We start from the raw sequence: 13,851 nt of genomic DNA on the forward strand, positions 1-13,851 counted from the left end.
CTTCCTCACAAAGGACTGTTGGACAGTCAATTGCTTACTGGAAGTAGCACAAGTGGTCTTCCGACTTCCCCTCTGGGATGATGATCGACTCCCAGCAGCAACAACAGCAGCGGCAGCAACAGCAGGCGTACCACTCAAGCTACCAAAATTTCTAAATGTCCTCTTTCCTGTGCTCCCCCTATTTGAAAAAACAAAAAGGGAATCTCTACTTATCTTGAACCAGTTGCTTCTCTCAGTTTTCCACCATCTTCATACCCCCATGTATTGTCAATAAAGGTGTATATTTTTCAGAAGTGGTACATGAAAAAGAGAAGTCAGGGATACAATCTAGTGTATTATCTTTTTAACTTTTTAAAAGGAGATCACTTCCAACATATGGAATGCAATAACCAAAACATTTATGATAAAATATAATTCTGTTTAATAGTCCAAGAACAATCCAGCAGTAAAATCTTCATCACATGGAAAGATAATGAAAAAAACACTTTACATCCAAAAATATATGAGGGTGGCCTCCTACCAGATTTTGGATTTCTGAAGAGCACCAAATATATGGCTGTATAAATGTTTCAACGTCCCCGGGGACAATCAGCTCCAAGCAATGTGCACCTCGTCCTCTCCTCGTCTAGGCAATCAGCCACCAGTTGTTGTAATCATCCAACGCATTTCGATCCGTTGATCTTTTTTTAAGGCATATATCACTCAAGGATCCTATGGAGGAATCCCAGTTAGGAGAGGACTCCTCAGTCTTGACAGTGACATGGCCTGCAATACTACTGACGTTCCTGACTGAGGAGGAAGTTGACATTGAGGGAGTTGGTGGTGTGGCTTACAGGAGCTTGGGTACAAGAGGAAGAAGGGATTTAGGTGTCAGTGGACTGCTTACGCTCTTACCCAAAGTTTCACAACTTGACACTGACTTATGATGAATGCGCTGCAGGTGATTTGTGAGGGAGGATGTTCCTAGATGGTTAACATCCTTACCCCTTCTTATTACAGATTGACAGAGGCAACACATGGCTTGACACCTGTTGTCCGGATTTGTGGAGAAATAATTCCACACTGAAGACGTGGCTTTTTTTTAGTTTGCCCAGGCATCACAATGGGCTTCTTCATCCCACGGACAACAGGTGTCTCCCCCCAGTGCCTGACTTAAACAAACCACATTACCATCAGAATCCTCATCGTCAACTTCCTCCTCATCGCCAGCAACACCCATATCCTCATCCTGGTGAACTTCAACAGTGACATCTTCAATTTCAATATCAAGATCTGGACTGTGGGTGCTCCCTCCAGCACTTGCAGGATGCGTGCAAATGGTGGAAGGAGCCACCTCTTCCCGTCCAGTGTTGGGAAGGTCAGGCATTGCTACTGCCGACACACTTGGACTCTCCTTGGGGATTTGTGATACCATCTCAGAACGCACAGTTCTTTTCTGTGCTTTTTCCAGCTTAACTCTTTTAATTTCTCTAGCGGGAGGATGAGGGCTTCCATCATCATGTGAAGTTCAACCACTAGTCATGAACATAGGCCAAGGCCTCAGCCAATCCTTGCCACTCTGTGTCATAAATGGCATATTGGTAAGTTTACGTTTCTCCACAGACCATTTAAATTTCTTTTTTTGGGTCTATTTACTGAACTTTGGCTTTTTGGATTTTACATGCCCTCTACTATCACATTGGGCATCGGCCTTGGCAGACAACGTTGATGGCATTTCATCATCTATGTCATGGCTAGTGGCAGCAGCTTCAGCACTAGGAGGAAGTGGTTCTTGATCTTTCCCTATTTTATCCTCCAAATTTTTGTTCTCCATTATGTTTCTGTAGTTATATAACACAATATGCGGCACAGGAATGACTGATGGCCAGGACACTACCACTGGTCTGATGCAGCACAACACAGGAACACTGTAAGGGACTTGTTGATGTTATTATTATTATACAGCAGCAGTGGACATATAGCACAGCAGCGTATACCACTGTGACTGCCTGTTCACTGGAATGACTGATGGCAAGGACACTACCACTGGTCTGATGCAGCACAACACAGCAACACTGTAACGGACTTGTTGTTGTTGTTGTTATTATTATTATTATTATTATTATTATACAGCAGCAGAGGACATATAGCAGCAGCGTATACCACTGTGACTGCCAGGTCACTGGAATGACTGATGAGCAGGACACTATCACTGGTCTGGTGCAGCACAACACAGCAACACTGTGAGGGACTTGTGGTTATTATTATTATTGTTGTTGTTATTATTATACTGTAGCAGTGGACATATAGCAGCAGCGTAAACCACTGTGACTGTCTGGTCACTGGAATGACTGATGGCCAGGACACTACCACTGGTCTGATGCAGCACAACACAACAACACTGTGAGGGACTTTTTGTTGATATTATTATTATATTGCAGCAGTGGACATATAGCAACAGCATATACCACTGTGACGTCCTGGTCACTGGAATGATTGATGGCCAAAACACTACCACTGGTCTGATGCAGCACAACACAACAACACTGTAAGGGACTTGTTGTTGTTGTTGTTATTATTCTTATACAGCAGCAATGGACATATAGCAGCAGCATATACCACTGTGACTGCCTGGTCACTGGAATGACTGATGATCAGGACACTAGCACTGGTCTGATGCAGCACAACACAGCAACACTGTAAGGGACTTGTTGTTGTTGTTGTTGTAATTATTATTATACGGTAGCAGTGGACATATAGCAGCAGCGTATATCATTGTGACTGTCTGGTCACTGGAATGACTGATGGCCAGGACACTACTACTGGTCTGATGCAGCACAACACAGCAACACTGTAAGGGACTTGCTGTTGTTGTTGTTATTGTTATTATACGGCAGCAGTGGACATATAGCAGCAGCATATACCACTGTGACTGCCTGGTCACTGGAATGACTGATGCCCCGGACACTATCACTGGTCTGATGCAGCACAACACAGCAACACTGTGAGGGACTTGTTGTTGTTGTTGTAATTATTATTATACGGCAGCAGTGGACATAGAGCAGCAGCGTATATCATTGTGACTGTCTGGTCACTGGAATGACTGATGGCCAGGACACTACCACTGGTCTGATGCAGCACAACACACAACACTGTGAGGAACTTGTGGTGGTTGTTTTTATTATTATTATTATTATTATTATTATTATTATACTGTTGCAGTGGACATATAGCAGCAGCGTATACCACTGTATACCACTGTGACTGCCTGGTCACTGGAATGACTGATGGCAAGGACATTAGCACTGGTCTGATGCAGGACAACACAGCACCACTGAAAGGGACTTATACAGCTACACTGGATATATTGCAGCAGAGTACACCACCACAGTGACTGGTCACTGGACTGATGCTGCACAAGACGCTACCCCTGGTCTAATGCAGGACAACACAGCACTACTAAAGGGACTTATACAGCTACACTGGATATATAGCAGCAGAGGACACCACCACTGTGACTGGTCACTGGACTGATGCTGCACAAGAGAGACACTACCCCTGGTCTGATGCAAGACAACACAGCAAAACTGCAAGAGACTTATACAGCAGCCAGCAGCACTGGGGACATATAGCAGCAGAGGACACCACCACTGTGACTGGCTGAACTGATGCAGCACAATACACTGACTACACTGGACTGAGCAGCACAACACAGCATAAGACTCACCACCCCATTTTCCCGCCCCCACACAGACACTGAGGACGGAGACACTTCCTCTCACTACACTCTCCGAGACTGGAGTGAAAATGGCCATGACACGCGGCTCCTTATATGGAATCCAAATTCCGCAAGAATCCGTCAGGAATTCAGGTGGGAAAACCCAAGCCGGACTCATAACCGGGGTCAGAGCATGAGGTTCGGTACGGTTCAGTTCTCTGAGAAGTGAACCCGCTTATCTCTAGTAATAACACACAGGTGAGTATGGAAAGGCAGCACCTGGAGAGAGTCTCTTACTGCAAGCAATAGTGGTAGCAGACTGTGGAAGGAGCTGTAGCAGAGCTGGATGGCTGGTGCTTGTAGTTCCATGGAGAAGCTGACACAAGGAAAGCTCAGTAGACAGGAGACTGGAGCAAGAAGATGCTATGTACTGGATGCGACACGTTGTTCAAGGCAATGAGACTGAGCTGGTGTTCTGGCTTTATACCCCCTGGTCAGCAGGCATTGGATGCTTGAGTAATGTGTGCAGACAGCGCAGGATTGGATGTTTCAGGTCAGCTGACCGCATGTGTCATGACGGCGCCCACGTAGTAGATGGCGTGAACAAAGCGGTAAACACCAGATGGAATTCAGGGGTGCACAGCGATAATGGGTTCTGTGTACCGCGGACAGAGTACTCATGCAGCATCAAGCTGGGGACCTGACCTCCGAAGGCCCATGCACCAGCATGCTGGTAAATGAGATACCGTTGAACGCTGATTCCTGACACGTTTTTCACGATCTGCCCCCTTTCTTTGGAATTCTCTACCTCTCCCCTCAGACTATCCACCTCTCTTCAAAACTTCAAACCGTCTCTCAAGACCCACTTCTTCACCAAACCCAGCCAAATCTCATTCTAACCCTCTGTTCCACGCTCAATGTCTACCTTGTGTGTGTCACCACTGTCTGTCTACCCCTCCCCTTTAGAATGTAAGCTCTCACGAGTAGGGCCCTCTTCCCTCATGTGCTTATCCTTTTCTTACTTTAATAATATTCGACTGCTCAAATCCCGCGGTTTTCTGCCACCCTGATACTTATTTCAGTGTCATCTGCTGCTGTAACTATTGTATGTTTATTTAGCATGTGATTGTCCTATATTGTCCTCAACTATAAATCATTGTTTTCCTGTTTTATTTATTTATGTACTTTATAATTGGGCACTGCAGAACCCTTGTTCCGCCATATAAGGATAATAATAATAATAATAAATAATAGAAGTAATAATAAAAATAATAATACTGATAATACAGTAGTAACAAATGTTTTTTACTACCACAATATCTATGCAACTTTGTGGATTTTTTGCCTTTCTTGATACTTTATATCATTGAGTTGTTTGTTTTTTCCAATTGTTCGATACACTAGAACCCAGAGGCGGATTGGCCATAGGGTTTTACAGGGAAGATTCCCGGTGGGCCGACGCACCCGTGGGGCCTTTTTTGTTTGAGGACATGTGGTCCTTTTTATAGACATAATGAATAAGATGCAAAATAATTTGCATACTGTATATGAAAATGACTTTGCCACTTAGCCTGTGATTGCAGATGATCTAGTGCAGTGGTTCTCAAACTCGGTCCTCAGGACCCCACACGGTGCATGTTTTGCAGGTAACCCAGCAAGTGCACAGATGTATTCATTATTCACTGACACATTTTAAAAGGTCTACAGGTGGAGCAAATTATTTCACTTGGGATTCTGTGAGGAGACCTGCAAAACATGCGCCGTGTGGGGTCCTGAGGACCGAGTTTGAGAACCCCTGATCTAGTGTATGCTCTGTCTGCCTGCTTGGCTGACATATAAGATTGAGTGAATAGTGATTGGGATATGGTTGGTGTAATAAGCAAGAATTGATATATTTCTAAAGAATGATATAGTTTCCTAAATTCTAAAGGTGTATCATATAATGTGCTCATAATATTACTTTTATTTCTTTTTAACTTCCCCCTTGATGCTGGACATGACCACTATCTGGAAAGTCTTGGGGGGAGGGTGCTGCTGCCATGGCCCATGGCTAGACCTTACACCTCTGGTGCTGCCCATGTGAGGCCACTAGTACAAATTTTTCCAGGGCCGCTTTTTGTTCCCAATCCGCCCCTGCTAGAACCCCTCTCTGGTTCATGGATGGGATATGATTGTATCCACTGATTACTTTACTTTTGTTCACATTGAATATAATCTTAAAAAACTCAGTCCAGATGATGACTTTTTCATGAAAAATATTAATGAAGCAAAAAATAATAAACCAATGTATTTAATTACAGATTTAGAAGAAAATATATAAACCATTACATTTAAGTACCCTGTCATTAGGCTTTTTACTCACTGCTTTTGCACTATTAAAGGATCATCTGGTACTTGGTCTTCATTTTTAATCTGTTTGTGATGCCCTCATATTAGTAAAGCATAAGGGAAAAATAACTAAAGCTCATACTCCATTCTCAATCCAAAGTAATCCATTTGACTAAAATGAATTAAATCACAGTAGAAGCCCAGGTTTCAAACCACAGTCATAACCCAAATATAGTTTAATAATGACATAGCAGTAACAGGGCCGCTGATAGCACCATGGGCCCAGGTCCTGGGGGAGCATGGGCAAATCCAGAGAGTCGTGGCCACGTCCCCTAAAAATATTGTATAAATAGTTATTTTGCAAAGGGGGTGCAGGTGGCCACACAGCAGAGCATTTTTCACCATCAGCAGCTGACCCAGGCCCCTGCAACAAGCCTGGGCTTGGGTAATTAGTACCAGCTCTCCCTCTTCCATCTTCCATCTGTTACAATAGAGATTACAATAAATTTGGTCAGAACACAATTCTCATTATAAGTATGGGTAATGCAATTTGGTTACTAAGAAAAAGTAAATTAAATGGTTTGAAGCAGTTTTTCACAAAAATGCAAGTGATACATTCAAGTGATACTAAAATAATTTGAAAAGGGTGATAAAACACCCTTTTTTCCATTATTTTAGTAAAAAAAAAGTGAATAAATCTGCCCTTAATGTTATTGTCTTTGACATGTTGTGCAGTATTCAATTGTTTTGCGCACCCTATCGCCCATCTAAAGTGACAGGAAGATTGCGGGGCACAATTCAAATGTTTTTTCCTGTGGTGATCGCGCCCATAAATCGCTACTGTGAAAAGTGGCATTTGGGTGCACAACCGGGTCACTTTTTGTGCATTTCAGCTCGTCACCCCATGCGGGATGCAAGCTGAAAAGCAGGCGCCAGCAGCCATCATGCCCTAACAGAGCTACAATTGAATAGCTCCGTTTTGGGCGCCATCTAGTGGCTGCCGGCGTGATAACATTTGAATTCCACCAATTGTCTATTTAAACACAAAGAGCCACTTGTATACTGTGTAATTACTTAATATGTGTGAAGTAAATGCTGTCTCATTATACAGTATGACTGTAGTGTTCTGGGGTTATGTATTTCTTACATTATATACAAAGGGGACAATGTGTTTGTTTTGTGAAATAGTGATTTAATTATATCATTTATATTTATGAGGCAAAGGATATCCAATAATTTACTGAAATGCAATGGTATTATGTGTTTATTACCTTATTGGTTGGACGCTTCTTTAAAATTGTTAACATAAATTACTGGTCACTGCTGGGCTAAGTACAGAGAACTAATTATTAAAAACATGTAGAACCTAGCAGATTAATAAACGTAGTATTGGGCTTGCAGTAGCATTGTTGAATTCAGTGTTCATTGTTTTCTGATTTAAAAGAGAAGCCGTCAGTGAAAGGAAGCCAGTACCTCTGCTGTACTGATTGCATGTCTGTACAGCTTAATATTTTACCTTCTTAGGAATCTGTGGTACTCATCACCCCTCTACTATGACAGTCAGTTCAGAACAGCCACCCATGCAAACCTGTTATTATTTGGTAGCACCTCGTCCAAGATTTGACTGCGTTAAATGTTACTGTATTACAGAACGAATATTCAACAACCAGTCAGCCTAGTAATAAGCAGAGAGGAGCGCCAGCCCATTTTTGCTGGTGTTGCTTCTAGCTCGGCATCAGGTTTTGGTCTTCTATTCGGTTTTGCCAAAACCGAATTATGGGTTTTGGTTTTGGATCTGTATTTTAAAAAAAATTGATGAAAACACTAACAGCAAAAATCACATAATTTGGTCCTTTTTTCTACAGTATTATAAACCCCAATAACATTAATTTCCAGTCATTTCCAGTTAATTTTGACCACCTCACAGCTTACAATATTATTCACCAACATAGGCCAAGGTCTGGCTGAATAAACTAAGCAACAGAGCAGCGGCACAAACACACAACAGTAATTTTCATCTGTAGTAAAAAGATTAGAGTACCACTAGCCTAGCACCTAAAAGGAAAGTCATGTGCTCAGGGCCGAATTCAGGGTTGATCGCAAGAGTTATATTTGAGTTGGTTATATTGTTTCTGTGTAGGGTAAATAAATACTGGCTGCTTTGTGTTTACAGTCACTGCAATTTATATTTCAGTTTGAACACACCCCACCCAAATCTAACTCTCTCTGCACATGTTATATCTGCCTCACCTGCAGTGCACATGGTTTTGCCCATTAGAGAAATATTTAGCTTTTTCAATCAACCCTGAATTAGGTCCTCAATCCAGACATTTCCATTATACAGACTTCCTTAGGATCTTAGCCCCTTTTCCTGGTCGCAACATTTGATAGTGGGGATCATTTCGACCCGTTCGCACGCTGCTGTTTTTCGCAGCAGTGCAAACAGGTCGGTTCTGCACATGCACGGCGGCCACAATGCGCAGGCGCGTCATTGCCCAGCGACGACTGTCGCTAGCCAATGACAAGAAGACAGAAGAAAGCGATCGCTGCCACGATCGCAAGAAGATTGACAGGAGGAAGGCTTTCCGTTGCGTCAACTTACCGTGTTCTGGGAGTGGTGCAGCGAATGCAGGCGTGTCCAGGCGTTTGGAGGGAGGATGTCTGACATCAATTCCGGGACCTGCAACGCTGGATTCATCACGCAGGGTAAGTAATCTTACCCTGGTCTTGGTGTACACAAAACTTTTTTGCATAGCGGGGCTGCAGAAGTGTTTGCAGCCTTGCTATGCAAAAAAAACCCTCCCCATAGGCGGCGTCTAGTTGATCGCATGGGCAGCAAAAAGTTGCTATGTGTGATCAACTCGGAATGACCTCCATTGTACAAGTAGACCTTTGGCATCAGTGACAACATCTCATCTCACCAAGGTTGGGTATAATGGAGACTTAGGGGTATATTTATTAAAATTATTTTTACTAAAATAATTTGAAAAGGGTGGGAAAACACCCTTTTTCACATTATTTTAGTATCATCTGAATGTATTAAAGGGCATTTGGAGCAGTTTTCATGAATAACTGCTCCTCCTTTAATTCCCTTTTTTTTTAGTAACCCACATCGCATTCCACATACTTATAATGGGAAATGTGATGTGGCCGAATTTACTGAAAAAAAATGTGAAAAAATACCGCAGTGTGCCCTGTGATAATCTCGCCAGCTCAGGCTAGCGAATTCACAGGGCAGCACTGCGATATGCACCCTTTTGCCCAGCTTTCTCTGCTCCTGGCAGAGAAAGCTAAGCGGGGACTCGGCCGAGTGATCAGCTATGTGTGCCCGATGTACACACAAGCTGATCACAGTGTAAAAATAAGAAAAAGTTAAAAAAACAAACAAACTATACTCACCTGTCCAGGGAGCCGGTGTCTGCTGCTCCGGTGAGCGCTGCCGGGCGCCGGGTCCCTCATATGCTGCGCTGTGACCCCAGTGCAGTAAAGTGATGCTGCAAAACAGCAGCGCACTTTACAGCACCGGGGGTCACAGCACAGCAGAAAGGACCCGGCGCCCGGCAGCCTCCTGAAGCAGCGTGGACTGGGTCCCTGGACAGGTGAGTATATTGATCTTCTGGGGGGGGGGGGGTTCGTGGCGCGCAGTGGTAGTCGTGACTGGGGGGGTCGACCGGGCGGGGGCGGTAGCGGCAATGTCGGTGGGGACGGCACATGCGCAGCAGGACATTGGGGTATTTTTTCTGAAAAATACCCCGATGATGCTGCGAAGAGGCATCGCAGGGACAGAGCTTGACCGCAAGCTCTGTCCCTAAATGCGATAATTGATACATTCCTGCGATTTAGTCAATTATCGCAGTGCGAGTTGGGTGATTTTATCACCTCACATCCACCTCCTGGATGCAGATGGTGATAAATAGGTCCCTTAGTCCTAATTAGCAACCAATCAGCATCTAGCTAGCATTTATCTAGCACAGTCTATACAATAACAATAAGAAGTTTATTTTTGCTATTTGCAACTTCTCTACTTTAACTCTCTTGAAGGTTTGAAACATCTCCCCTATTTGAGGCCAAGAGCACACACAGGGTATGATAAGGTTGCTGTTGAAGCTTGCAACCCATCGTCAAGGGACTCCAATTTTCCGTAACCTAGCATATATGCTCAGCACACCATTACATTGCAGTCAAATGTAATCACCTCCCAGCAGGATGCGTTTGGTATCCTGGCGGTCAGGATGCTGGTGGTCATGTGACCGATGGCAGAATCCCGTCACCCCTCAGGAGACAGGTGCCGGGACACTGACAGACGACATCCTGAAGGGTGAGTATCGGGTAAGGGTAAGGGCATGGAGTTAGAGTTAGGCGCTAGGTGGGGTGTTAGAGTAAGGCACCGTGGACGGGGGTAGCCGTAGCCGACACACCCAGAGGGGGAATTTTATAGCCTTAATTGCAAGTTGCATGATAGCACTAGGCAAAATATTTTTAAACAAAACTCGGTTTTACCTATAATGTACATGGTGCCAGCTGCATGGAAATGTTAATGCCATATACTGTATGTATACAAAACATAAAGACACTTACTATCGGTGCTAACAATAATATGCTGCAAATCTGTGTGTATGCAGAGCCGTCTTAACAGCAGTGTAGGCCCCTGGACAAAGCAATGCACTGGGGCCCCTAACCACCCATCAGCGGTAGGGGTGGGGGGAGCTATCAACGGCAGCTTTGATGTCCCGCGGTGGGTAGGGGGTTCTATCTTACGCTCAGCATGTAGGACCTGGAGAAATAAATTCTGCTAATTACTCCTTTACTGCACAGGTGGGGCAGGAAGGAGAATGCTAAACTGTAGAAGGTGACATTGTGCTGAATGAAGGGGCCCTGGTACATGACTTCCAGGGTGGTAGGGGGTGTTTAATACACAGGGGAGGGGTGGATAGTGGAGTGGTCTTAATATTCATAATTTTTTGGTGGAAGGGCAGCTTGCTTTACTGCAGATATCTCCAGTTCCTGAAAATATATATTTCTTAGCTTTGAATAGGATAAAAAAACTAGAGAGTCCCACCTTGCAGGAGATACTGGGTACTTGGAGATCAGAGTTCAGGAGCCAGAGCAATTCACCAATGAATATATAAAACTGTATACCAGGCGTGTGGAGATGGAGCGGGGACCAGCTGCTGGAAGGATGATATCTCTGGTTCTGGGCATGGTAGAGACAAGCTGCCAGTATCCACTGAAAGGAGAGAGTTGCAGCTTTTGGAGTATACCCTCATAAATACTCTAAGTCAGACAGAACCCGAGATATCTGGCTGGGAAGAACAATTAACAGTCTTGGATGGGGACCACTGCTTTGAAGTTGGATATCTCCGGTTCCCCAGGGCCGATTTTCAAAAATCTGGTACCCCTGGAAAGACGGGACCCTCAGCTATCAGCCTAAGGCCCTTACACTCCTGGGGCCCTTGGGAAAGAGCCCATTGAGCCCATACGAAAAGACGGCCCTGTGTGTATGTAGAAAATAAAACAGAGGGAATATTGTAATATATCAAAACATTTAAGCTTTGAGCCCATCATCGAGGGACCCCAATTTTCTACAAGTCCCTGATGTACAGTAGCATACAGTATATGTTTTGATCAAAATATGACAAAATCCCCTCTTTTTTATTTGCTATGGGGGTAATCCTGAGTTGATCGCAGCAGGAACTTTGTTAGCAATTGGGCAAATCCATGTGCACTGCAGGAGGGGCAGATATAACATGTGCAGAGAGAGTTAGATTTGGGTGGGGTGTATTCAAACTGAAATCTAAATTGCAGTGTAAAAATAAAGCAGCCAGTATTTACCATGCACAGAAACAAAATAACCCACCCAAATCTAACTCTCTCTGCACATGTTATATCTGCCACCCCTGCAGTGCACATGGTTTTGCCCAATTGCTAACAAACTTGCTGCTGCGATCAACTCAGAATTACCCCCTATATACTGTACGCACCAGTTTATAGTTCTTTATTGTTAGAGCCAATAGTAAATGTCTTTCTAATTTGATCTGTAAATATAGTCAGCCATTTCTTATATCATAAATAGAGCTGATATATGCAGTAATTTAAATTCGTTCAAATCCTAAACTTTTTGTCTTTCTAGAATGGATGACGCAGAGGCCTGTTTTATCTTGAGCAGTAGATGTGAAGTAGATCGAACAGCAGCTGTAAGTAATATTTTTTTCAGGTATAGGGCATTTAATGTATTAATGTTTTATTGACTAAGTAAAATAAAAAGGGTTAAACATGCCTATGGATACTGTACTGTATGTGTTTCAATCTTTACTGCAGGAATTTTGGGCACAAATGTCAATAATTCCATAAATGTTTCTTCAATCTAACTATACACAGAGAGAGCTGATCCCACTTGCATTTACTGTAGCTGTTTTGTCAGTATATAATCAGTACAGTGTAGAGTAATATAACGATGGCTTCTAAGGTCTATACAAATCAAGGTTTGAGTGAGAAGGGACAATATTAGCCTAAAAGTCTTAATTAAAAAAGAAATACTGTAACAGTAAATGTAATTTAAAACAGAAAACATTCCAATACCCATGCTATAAAAGTGGACTACTCAAAACAAAAAAAAACAATGCGTATGGGTTTAGTAATTTTTACAGTATACTTTTTAATAACTGAATATCTAAGCAAAAATATTATTAAAAAAAAGTTTTAACAAAGGATAAAATATACACTGCTCGAAAAAATAAAGGGAAAACTTAAACAACACAATGTAACTCCAAGTCAATCACACTTCTGCGAAATCAAACTGTCCACTTAGGAAGCAACACTGATTGACAATCAATTTCACATGCTGTTGTGCAAATGGAATAGACTACAGGTGGAAATTATAGGCAATTAGCAAGACACCCCCAATAAAGGAGTTGTTCTGCAGGTGGTGACCACAGACCACTTCTCAGCTCCTATGCTTTCTGGCTGATGTTTAGGTCACTTTTGAAAGCTGGCGGTGTTTTCACTCTAGTGGTAGCAAGAGACAGAGTCTACAACCCACCTAAGTGGCTCAGGTAGTGCAGCTCATCCAGGATGGCACATCAATGCGAGCTGTGGCAAGGTTTGCTGTGTCTGTCAGCGTAGTGTCCAGAGCATGGAGGCGCTACCAGGAGACAGGCCAGTACATCAGGAGACGTGGACGAGGCCATAGGAGGGCAACAACCCAGCAGCAGGACTGCTACCTCCGCCTTTGTGCAAGGAGGAACAGGAGGAGCACTGCAAGAGCCCTGCAAAATGACCTCCAGCAAGCCACAAATGTGCATGTGTCTACTCAAATGATCAGAAATAGACTCCATGAGGGTGGTATGAGGGCCCGACGTCCACAGGTGGGGGTTGTGCTTACAGCCCAACACCGTGCAGGACGTTTGGCATTTGCCAGAGAACACCAAGATTGGCAAATTCGCCACTGGCACCCTGTGCTCTTCACAGATGAAAGCAGGTTCTCACTGAGCACATGTGACAGATGTGACAGAGTCTGGAGACGCCAAGGAGAACGTTCTGCTGCCTGCAACATCCTCCAGCATGATCGGTTTGGCAGTGGGTCAGTTATGGTGTGGGTGGCATTTCTTTGGGGGGCCGTACAGCCCTCCATGTGCTCACCAGGGGTAGCCTGACTGCCATTAGGTAACGAGATGAGATCCTCAGACCCCTTGTGAGACCATATGCTGGTGCGGTTGGCCCTGGGTTCCTCCTAATGCAAGACAATGCTAGACCTCATGTGGCTGGAGTGTGTCAGCAGTTCCTGCAAGATGAAGGCATTTAATGCTATGGACTGGCCCGCCCGTTCC

General features: G+C 43.8%; 1 protein-coding gene across 2 annotated transcripts in view; it reads left to right on the forward strand.

The window, feature by feature from the left end:
- LOC134957937 (potassium channel subfamily T member 2) overlaps window positions 1–13,851 on the forward strand; it is a 1,656,739-nt gene that overhangs the window by 1,233,589 nt on the left and 409,299 nt on the right. For both annotated transcript variants that reach the window (XM_063940188.1, XM_063940189.1), the window contains exon 12: window positions 12,156–12,219. In XM_063940188.1, the coding sequence (XP_063796258.1) occupies window positions 12,156–12,219 (64 nt within the window). The remainder of the gene's footprint in view (window positions 1–12,155; window positions 12,220–13,851) is intronic.

The sequence above is a fragment of the Pseudophryne corroboree genome, chromosome 9 (genome assembly GCF_028390025.1).
Source record: "Pseudophryne corroboree isolate aPseCor3 chromosome 9, aPseCor3.hap2, whole genome shotgun sequence".
In the NCBI taxonomy this organism is placed as follows: Eukaryota; Metazoa; Chordata; class Amphibia; order Anura; family Myobatrachidae; genus Pseudophryne; species Pseudophryne corroboree.